At 44.9% G+C, this 10,809-nt stretch overlaps 2 protein-coding genes across 2 annotated transcripts; one reads left to right on the top strand and one right to left on the bottom strand.

Annotated features, from left to right (window-relative positions):
* Window positions 1-1,063: 1,063 nt before the first annotated feature.
* Window positions 1,064-2,056, top strand: LOC127334168 (photosynthetic NDH subunit of lumenal location 3, chloroplastic). Its single transcript, XM_051360586.2, has 2 exons — window positions 1,064-1,395; window positions 1,505-2,056. The coding sequence occupies exons 1-2, from the start codon at window positions 1,128-1,130 to the stop codon at window positions 1,897-1,899; spliced, it is 663 nt and encodes a 220-aa protein (XP_051216546.1). The 5' UTR covers window positions 1,064-1,127; the 3' UTR covers window positions 1,900-2,056.
* A 6-nt stretch (window positions 2,057-2,062) lies between these two features.
* LOC127334167 (kinesin-like protein KIN-14N) lies at window positions 2,063-7,176 on the bottom strand. The gene is made up of 16 exons (XM_051360585.2): window positions 6,796-7,176; window positions 6,177-6,321; window positions 5,985-6,094; window positions 5,775-5,894; window positions 5,491-5,694; window positions 5,177-5,386; window positions 5,024-5,098; window positions 4,530-4,676; window positions 4,336-4,459; window positions 4,120-4,229; window positions 3,677-3,838; window positions 3,386-3,585; window positions 3,049-3,130; window positions 2,870-2,974; window positions 2,679-2,783; window positions 2,063-2,577 (listed from the first exon to the last, which is right to left on the bottom strand). Exons 1-16 carry the CDS (start codon window positions 7,027-7,029, stop codon window positions 2,410-2,412), a joined length of 2,301 nt encoding a protein of 766 aa, XP_051216545.1. The 5' UTR covers window positions 7,030-7,176; the 3' UTR covers window positions 2,063-2,409.
* Window positions 7,177-10,809: the final 3,633 nt, after the last annotated feature.

The following is a 10,809-nucleotide window of genomic DNA, read 5'->3' on the forward strand; positions in this document are numbered from 1 at the left end:
CTGGAGTTTATTTGCAGATTTACCTCATTGTAAAGTAGGAGGCTGTGATGATCTTATGTAACAGAGTCAGTGTTGTAATTCTATAGACATGCCTTGGACCCGCATATGTTTCTGTTGTACCACTCTGAGCGATATAATACTAGTGGAACGGTGTTTCATTGGTGTTATATCAGACTTGCATACTACACCATGCAGTGGTATGCCGGGTCATCACAGTGGGCACGACCGAATCATATCCAATCCAACAAGCTCCATATACGAGGCGTCAAAGGGAGTTTGCCGTCGGAGCCTTCCAAAACTCGATACTTCGATAGACCCGAGGAGGACAAGCATCAAGCATATCTCCGTCTTGGCACGAGATGAACCCTAGGACCGCTGCCTTTATTAGGTGAGCGACAGCCCCCACGCCACCGCTACCAACAAGATTCGGAGATCTCATCAAACACCACCGCCACCACCCACACCACGTGGAGATGAGGGGCTTATTTGCGTCGAGACCCCTGAACCAGGCATCATGCCGCCCTCGCGGCCACAACGATCGCCAAGGTCGCGAAAGAAAACTAGGCCCCCCAATCTGCAGCAGCCGAAGATCTCACCGGCTGGGGACGAAAGGCACTCGTCGTCGCCCGCCACGCGAGGAGATGAAAGCCCACCGCCATCAACCACGCAGGCTTTACCCAGTGACCTCCTCCGGGGACGGTAGGGGATAGAGGTGAAGGGAGTGGGACCAGCGGTGGCTGGGATATAGACCGCCCTAGCCGCCCCTCGTTGAGCGGTTTACCAAACTAGTATTGAGTACTAAATGAGCGGTTTAGCCTGCCATGATGCTAATGGAGAAAATGGCTCTTTTTCTAAGAGAAGCAAAATGGCTGTATTTTGAGAAAGGAAGGAATGGTTGTAGCTTTGCTGCTCTTGCTTATCTGTGGAGTTGGACATCGGCGCAATTTGACATGGTCCCGTCCAGCGCACCAAAGATAAATCCCCGAAAAACACAGAATATAATGCCAAAATAGATTCACGAGAAGAAAAACTAAATGACAATTTCAGAACCTTTTCCCATCCTGTTGTAACGCACACCATTCGCCTTTCATCTGCTGCCCGCGCTATTATCCATTCCCACGGCGCCCATGGCCACCACCTACCTCTCAAGCCTCCAGGCCGCCGCCACCATCACTGCCGGCGGTGCTTCACCAAGGCCAAGATCAAGAGTGGTGACATGCCACGCCACCGATTCGTCGGGCAGGCGATCAGCCTGCCTGGGCCTTGGCCTCGCCGCCGCCGGCATGCTCCGCACTGCGCCCGCCCGCGCCGCGGACACCGACGAGGACCCGGAGCCGGCCAACAACGGCTGGTGGCTCACCGAGTTCCCCTTGCCGGTGCCCAAGATCCGAAACAGTAAGCCCCCACAGCTCTCCCCATACTGGCACCTCATGGTCACCACGCATTCCTACTCCATTGCTGAACTCTGAACTGAACCGAACCGGTGCTGATGTATGTGGTGCAGAGGAGATCAACAACGGCGAGACGGGCACACGATCCTTCATAAAGAACGGCATCTACATTGCGGACATCGGGCCGAGCTTCGCGGCGCACGCGTACCGGCTGCGCAGCTCCGCCTTCGACCTCCTGGCACTGGAGGACCTGCTCGGCAAGGAGGCCTCTAACTACGTCAACAAGTACCTCCGGCTCAAGGCCACCTTCATATATTACGACTTCGACAAGCTCATCACGGCCGCCGACGCTGATGCCAAGCCACCGCTCCTGGACCTCGCCAACCGCCTCTTCGACAGCTTCGAGAGGCTTCAGGCAGCAGTCACCACCAAGGATGATGCAGACATAGGATCCCGCTATGCTGACACGAAGCTCATCCTCCAGGAGGTTATGACGAGAATGGCCTAGGCAGGACAGAGATTTCTCAAGACAACTGAAACTTCTACATCAAACTTAATCAAATATAGCCCCAGTTTTACTGTCATGAGTGATGTATTTACATTTGGTTATATTTTCGTAACAGTTCTGACAAAAAAAATACAGTACAGATAGTCATTGAACAGAAGGTACAGGTACCAATCAAGCAGGTTCCCGTTAAAAAATCACAGTTAGTACATGTCAATTTATAGCAAGAAGCTCAATTACTTATACAACTCAACACTGTGGGTGGAGCATCAAAGCTGATGCAGATTACATAAGATGTAAAGGCCAGCATGCCACACATGACCGTTAATACAATCAGCAAGAAAGAAAAAAGGGGCACGCAATAATTGAGAATATACAACCTCTAATTGCCCACACCACGGGATGCAAATGATGGATTGCATCCCTCGAATCAACAAACAAACAACACAGAAGTACACTACTGGGGGTGTCCGATGTGTAGATAGGACTTCACAATGAATTGAAGGCATCGATTTATCCTTGTGACAAGCTGCGCACTTGGGTCTGACGGCGAGGGATGCCAATCTCGCACGAGTTTACCCTGGCAGCAAAACGAAGCGAGCAAATGGACTCGCTCGTGGAAGATGCTTCCGGGGACAGATTCACAAACATTAGTGTCTTTGAGTCTCCACCCAAGCATGGCTGCGTACAGGGAACAAAACAGGTGAGGGGTTTCTAATGCACAGCAATGGTACTGAACTTATAATCAGAATACAGGTATTGTTTATGTGCTAGAGAGTTACCTGAAGTAGATACGTTAATTTGGAGTTTCTAAATGGAATGTGTTCATCCTTCTTAGCAATGGAGAAGATAACATCAGCCAGGCACGACAAGCTCTTGTTAATAGCCTAATAGTTGAAGTTGGTAACAAACACCTGTTATGCATCTTACAATGTACGCCTTAAAGAAACATAGAGAAGGAATAGCAAATTACCTGAGTCTCCTTGAGTCTATCCCCAGTGGCACCACTTTTATTAAGCCGCTCACTGCCGGCAAGATCAATTAGATTGAGAACACCTTGCACTTGTTGATCAGTTCCCTGGACAGCATATAGTCCAAATAATGAAAACGGGTCAAGCATAAACTAGTTATATCAGTTGAAAATTACTGTACCTCATTTACACCAAATATTCGAAGTGTAAAGACACAGTGACTTCTGGATGATTCCTCATTCATCTGTGTTTTTCCAACAGACCTACAAACAAGAGTGAACATTTCATGCATATGACAGGAAATTGGGCCATATCCATCAAACACTTCATTGGAGAGTTCACACAAATTATTGCAGAAAAAACATTTTGTTTAGATCAATGGCATACTGCTTCTAACATAACTAATAGTTGCATGCGCAAAACAAATTTGCATGTGCTGTCACAAATTATGATTGACCAACAAATAACAAAGTATTAGCGATTGTTTCAGTGAATCCGAAAAGAACATCGAACTTAACCTGCTTTGGGCAGCCCGTTTGAGCAAAGAAGAAACTTCGTTGATACTCCGTACATCAACAACTGTGAGCTCAGACACTTGTGTATTACCATTGGCATCATGTTTGATATTATACTTTGAAGCAGCACCATCTTGAACAGATGTGCGATTGGTCGCTAACAAGTCACGTATAGTCTCATTATAGATTTCCAACATGGAAGCCTACAAGTAAGAAGCTGGCATTAGGATGACAAACATAGAAACTGTGGCGCGTCATTAGTTCAGATAGATAAACAAATTAAAAGGGACGCACCTGCATCTTATATTTCCAACCTTGCGAAATAAGACATTGACTTGTTTGAAAAATTTGTTCGAGCGATCTAGGTATTAACCCTTTCAGATCATGGATCTCGGGATTGCCCATCATTGTGTGTGTCTTTCCAGATCCTGTTTGGCCATAAGCAAATATACATACCTATATAATTTGAGATCAATTAGTTGTATAATCAGATCGCTCAAATCAGAGAATACAAAAACGACAATGTTTTCAGATTTATTCAAGCTTGTATTCCATACAAGGAACAAAACAACTAAAAGGCAAATATTTCACCAAGACAGTCAAATAAACTGCACAGTAAACAACAGAAGTACAAAACACTTTTAGAACTGTTCACTTTTCATCAATCTTTTATGTGATTGGATTGCTATTTTAGTTCTGAAAAATACAAGAGTAGATATAGCATCAAGTAAAAGTACCTTATAGCCATCAAGAGCACTTTGAACCAATTGAGAAATTTCAGTGAATACGTCTTCTTGGGATGCCGAATGGTCAAACACTTTATCAAACGCAAATGAATATGCTTGTGCTAAAGAAGCAATATAAAGATATTATCAGAAGTAATTTTATATTTCTAAATAAATCACAAATTATCATAAACAAACGTTTATAAAGAAGCAGTAAATATAGCATACTGTTATGCAGCAATTCGACACCACGGCCTAGATTTTCTCCAGTCTTTGGATAAGAAACAGCTCCTGACTCATTTGACAATAAAGGTCGTACTCGGCAGAAGACGCGGATATTTCCTTTAAGTTCCTGCAACACAAAGTCTTAGAAACAAACATACTCTATACGATTATGAGGCTTGAAGAGAATAAGTCCTCACAAGTATAGTGTTATGTAGCTTTTTGCGCAAATTCTCTCCATCCACAATTTTTTGCTCAGCTTCCGTAAGACGTAGTTGCAGGTCCTCCAAAATTCTCTTTTGGTTCTCATACTCGGTCATAGTCTCCATTGTTGTCAAATCAGATCGCTGGACAGTGAAAAAAATGTAACAATTACACCCATGTACAAATTGTACACTGAAACAGCTGACTCAAGAATAAAGATAGGCATGTACATCTGTTTCAAATATTACAATCAAGGGAACTATAGTGATGAGTGATGAATTATCCCTGTAGGTGCAAAGCAACTATTCGACAAGCTAACTCATCAATTCAATAACAGGCAGGGATACAAAACGAACTACAGCTTCAACCTCGTAGGCCTACATGCTTATTTATAGCTTAATTCACTAATTTGCAGCCAAAATAGCAAGTTGGGCACAGGAGTTTGACAAACTGAAACAAACATCTTATGTAAAAGTACAGAACTACCCACCTTCAGCTTTTCATTAGCCGATGCGAGCTGAATTTCCAGTGTTCTTATCCTTTCACTTTGAGTTGAACAAGTTTCCTGTAGCATTGAAAAGAAATTAGCCAACTTAATTGAAATAGCCCACATTCAATCATTTAGTAGGGTATATAATGGTACCTCAAGGGCTCCGCATCTAGTCAGGATATTCTCAATTTCCATTGACGTCTTTCCTGTTAGTTCCTTGTGTGCACTCAAGTCACTCAACAATGAACTTATTTCAGCTGCTTTATGATCACGGTCCTCTCTTACTTGCTGCAGTTCACATCTAAGAGTATCAACCTCCTTCAATAGATCATTCTTTTGCCTTAAAGCTTCACTCTGTGAGGACTGCAAGGAGTGACAGCATTAGTTATCAACATGTAACAGATGCATGTAATAAGAGATATTATGGTAAAAAAATCCACAGTGGATGGACAGAAGTATAATAGTACCTTTGCTAAATCCAGCTGCAGTTTTACAGAGTTAGCGTGATCCTTGAGACCATTCATTGTTTCAACCATAGTATTCTTCTCCTTTTGCAGCTTTGCTATCGTCTCAGCATTCTTTGTTGCATCTGCTTGGAGGTTGCAATTATATTGCTGCAAGCTAGTGTTGTATTCCTGAAGCCTCTTGTTTGTATCTTGGAGCATCTTGATCTAGACGAAATGGGAATGCAGGTGAAACGTACAGGCGTATATAAAAACGGACGAGAGAAGACGTTGAAGAAGATCAATACCTGATCATTTAGACGCTTCTGATCCAACTTAACTCTGTTAAGTTCTTCCGAGATCTCATTTCTTGATGACTCTGCAGCAACCCTAGCCTCCTTTTCATCTCCATAGGACCGAATCAAATCCTGCAGTTTGAAACAAATTGCGGTTACAGACTGCTGCTGCGTGATGAACAGTTGTTAGAGAGGAATAAGCGAAACGCACAGGCCACCCACCATTTTCTCAGCTTCCACCTTCTTAAGGTTGTCTTCTAGAGAGGCATACTGTCTCTGAAGCTCCTCCTTTATGGCCACCGATTCTTGGATTTTGCTTTCCAGCTGAGCCACTGGATGGCAGCCATGAGGGTTCAGTCAGCACAATCAGCAATTGCACAAAGTTGGCGTGGTGTCGGATGAAGAAGGCCTTACCTGCTTCAGTATGATGCTTCTCTGCGGCATCGATTAGGCCGGTGAGCTTCCCGATTTCGGCGAGGTTGGCATCCTCCCTGTCGAGTAGCCACTTGATGCAAGCTCGCAGCTTCTTGATGTACTCGATCATCTGCTCGCTCTTGCCCTGTGGAAGCGGCCATGCAGTAGATGTTGGTTAGAACACTTTTTAGAGACGTGTAATTGGCAGTTAAGAACAGGGGATGGTCCTAGCTCGTCAGCAAGGCAAAGGGGGCTAGAACAAGATGTGTTTTACTACGTACCAAATAGTGAAAGTTTATTATGTATTCGTTACCGTCGGGAGGAAGGCATGGCATATTAGGGGCGGAACAGGAATCCGGGGGACTGAATACACATGCGCGCAGGATAGAGTTGACAGGTTCTGGATAAGCTAAAATCCACAATTCCATTTTTTTTTATTTTTTTGCCTACCGGAAAGGCTCAGATCGGGACGAAATTCACGAAATGGCTACTGGAAAAATACTAGTAACCAGAACGCGAGGCAGTTCCATCCACCGCGCGGGAAATCTACTAGAGTAGGAACTCATTCCGTCAGCGCGAAAGAAGAAGAAGAAGAGGAAGAAGGGAAAAAAATGGATACCTTGTAGTCCATCTTGTTCTTGCCCTTCATCTTCTCGTTGAGTAGGGCGTCGACGTCGTCCCTGCCTGCGAACTCGATGGGGGCCTCGGCGGGGGCCGGCGGCGGCGCGGGTGCGTTCTGGAGCGGCGGGCGGGCGGAGCCCCCCGCCGTGCGCTGTCGCTTGCCGTACTGGGCGTCGTTCTCCTTGAGGAGGCGGGGCGTGCCGAGGCGGGCGGCGCGCTCGCGCGTGGCCATGGCGGGTGGCGGATCTAGGGTTCGGGGGCGCGGGGAGGAGCGTGGCCGATGCGGAAGGGGAAAGAGAGAAGGGTTGTGTGCGGGCGACAGCAGAGAGCAGCAGAGGGAGATTTGAAATGTTTCGAAATTTCGATGCGACGCGACTAGACGCTCCCCCTGTGTCACTGTGTGTGGCTTTTTATGCGCTGGGCCGCCTTGTGCTGGCTATCCGTTTGGCAAGCACTTCCGCTTCAGTGCCGGCCCAGCCTCGTTTCTCTTGCAGATGGGTCCACCATGCCATTTCATTTTAGCATGTATTAATAACCCTTTTCAATGTCCTTTTTTGTTATTTCTGAAAAAAGTTATACAGCACACCGTGCCGAGCCTTACATGTAAGGAAATGCATAACAAAAAATAGTGTGTAAGGCTCTCCTTGTATGTGTGGTCTCTCAAGTCAACAAGGGTCTAACAAGACAGAACCCCCAAGTGGATCACCTCCTACCCCCGTACCGCCTCACATACGTGACACAGGCCCTCCCCCCTCCCCTCCACCAGGTGGTGGTGCCCCTCCGATGGGCGGCAGACCAGGGTTTTCCCTTGGCCTTATAGGCGGGGGCAGACCTACGGGATCCGCGGTTGCGGCTGCAGGCAGCATGGCGGCGCCTGGCTGCTGATGCTGCTTGGCACCATGGTGGTGTTGGCGATGACGGGCTAGGCGGCAGTGGCATGACTGTTTATGCGCGGGGGGCGCTAGAGTTGCATTGCAATGCGGGGAGTGCTCGATGACGGTGTGGATAGTGTGTTGCACCAAGCGACATGGTAGCTATTGAGGTGTCTACATGTCATTGCGGTGATGCCGGTGGACCTCCACGCTCCAGCGTGACTGCGAGGTGTTGTCGGGCGATAATAATATCATCATCTCTCGTGATAATAATATCATCAACACGCACTAGAATAATAGTGATTTTTTGTTCAAAATATTTGTGAGATAAGGTATGGTCTCCATTGCGTTGACCATACCCCATGCCACATACAACTTGTCTAAACCTATCAAACCAGGCCCGTGGGGACTCTTTCAGCCCGTATAGTGATTTCTTCAGCCTGTATAACTTCCCTTTAGTTTCAGATGTGACAAATCCTGATGGAGTCTCCATATACACCTCATCACCATGCAAAAAAAAGAAATTTTGACACCAAGTTGATGCAAGGGCCATTCAAAGTTTTATGTGCAAGATATTAATATTTTGACAGTGCTCATTTTTTCCACTCGTGAAAAGGTCTCATCATAATCAATGACATAAGTCTGACTATATCCTACTGCCACGGGTCTTGCTTTAATACCTTATGCATTTTGTTTTACCGTATAGATCCACTTATGACCCACAACATTCTTTCCTTGTGGGAGATATGTCAACTCCCATGTTTTTTCTCAAAGCCTCTTATTCTTCAATCATTGATTTTTACCATCTTAGGTCCAACTTGGTTGTCTTCCAATTCTTAGGAATAGATATAACTTGCAGCGAGACAACAAAAGCCCAAAGTGAGGCTGACAACGCCTAATAGGAGATATAATTTCCCATGTCATGGTCATCATAACTATGCCACTTTAATGGCTCAACTTTCCTTATCCATTTCCTTATTGCAATTGGCAGGTCTATACTATTATTGGATGCAGTCTTAGATTGACTCTCTTCAACATAATCTACAATTGTGCTCCCTTAGTTTTCATGTTCAGTGGGTTGCTCCCGCTGACCCTGGTCTTGTTGCTTCTCTTGCTCATCTACTTGGTGTTCCCTTGGTACTTATCTTTTGGAGTAAAAAAATGGATTATGCAGCCATCTTTGTAGTGGTACAGGTCTACCAGGTGGTGCAGGTCTCCTAAGAATTGCAGGAATCTTCGGAACTGCCTCACTATATAGGAATTTGGGTACATTCATGATAAACATGAGTGATCGAGCAACTTCAAGAATGTGCCTATTATTTTGCTTAGCAACTCCATTCTGGGAGGGGTATTAGGACATGAAGTCTGGTGTAGTATCCCTTGTGAAGATAAGAAAGCAACAAAAGTTTTGTTGATATATTCAATACCATTATTAGTCCTAATCACATGCACTTGTACATTGAGTTGGTTCTTCACATAGGCACAAAAACTCTGAAAACATGTGAACACTTCATCTTAATTTATGACGCATAAGATAAACCCAAGTCATTCTGGATTGGCAATCAATAGAAGTTGCAAAGTATTTCATGCCACTTATTGACACATTTGGACACGTCTATACATCAGAGTGCACCAACACAAACGGAGATACACTTATGATCCCTCTACTAACATAAGACATCCTTGCATGCTTAGCATAATCGCAAGCATCACAACTTAATTTGGTTGTGTCCACTCCATTCATTACATCAGGAAAAGCTTGAAACATTTTATCAAAAGCCATGTGGCCCATTCGACAATGATGAACCAGTGTCATATTCTCCTTTTATTCTACAATCATAACCATCATAGAACTTTCCTCATGTCCCATCTTGTCACGATCCATGCGCCAAAGACCTCTATGCCTAGTTCCAATCCTAATCTTCCTGATGCTTGTCCCCTCCTAAATTAAACACATATATGATGCATGTAAAATGCATACATGAACTTTGTCCTTTATCATAATGAATTCCCGCATATTTCCAACATATATGATTATAATATCATGTTTTAAATTAATTTATGGGGATTAACCAATGATCCTATTTATTTGGTTTATAACTCTGCAGACCATGAATTCCCTGTTTTGTGTATTTTTCACTTTCAGAGACCTATACGGAGTCAAATTGACATGGGATTTTTGGAGCGTCATTTTTTCATCGGGAGAAGCACCCTGGAACCTGGAAGCACACCTGGGTGGGCCTTGTCAACACCCGGATTTTTAAGTCCAGATGCCTGTCATGCCATACATTGCAATCCCAGGAATATTGTTGTTGCGAGGCATAACAGTTGAATATCATAAGTCATCATTCATTACATACCATAGTCGTCTTACAAATAGAGATCACACGATCCCATATTACACACAGAGTTGATCTAGGGATCCACATTCACCAAGTTCATAGTTTCATAGCGGAAGCGTAAAGTAGAAGGGACTCTCTAGTCCACAGGCCAACGTCTGACGTCAGAAGGCTCCCTAGTTGTCGTGGGCGTCCTGCGGGTCGTCTTCTTCATGCTGTGGTTCTGCTTCAAAATCTGGCCATTTGAATAGCCAGGGACACAGCCGTGAGTACTTTAAAGTACTCGCAAACTAATACTAAGGTAAGTGCTAACAATCCTAGTAAGGGGGTGCTAAGCTCTAGTTTATTTTGCATAAAGCAGAATTTGTTTCACAAACATTTTTGTAAACAACTCTTTATGTACCAACTACTCAAGTGGGAACATTAGTGTCATTCCCACAACTCTGTTGTGATTCCAAGTCAAAGTCTCCATTCAAGTTCAAAGTCATAAGTCACCCTTCACCATTCATAGTTTTCGAAAAGTTCTGATGACGGAACAGTATGGCCTTTCCAACTGTCCATAACCGAGGACGCGGCTATTCGAATAGGTTTAACTCTGCAGAGGTTGTACACTTGTGCCACAACAATTGCAATAGCTCGTCAGGGGTAACTGGCCCTGATTTATCGTACGCAGTACGCGAACTACCAATCATAACCTTTCATTTACACACCCTAGTATAGGCACCTCTCCCCATGAGCTTGGCCTCCCGGTGAAGACCAACCGTCAACCCGGGAACCGCACAGGCTTGGGCCGGACATTCA

The sequence above is a fragment of the Lolium perenne genome, chromosome 2 (assembly GCF_019359855.2).
Source record: "Lolium perenne isolate Kyuss_39 chromosome 2, Kyuss_2.0, whole genome shotgun sequence".
In the NCBI taxonomy this organism is placed as follows: domain Eukaryota; kingdom Viridiplantae; phylum Streptophyta; class Magnoliopsida; order Poales; family Poaceae; genus Lolium; species Lolium perenne.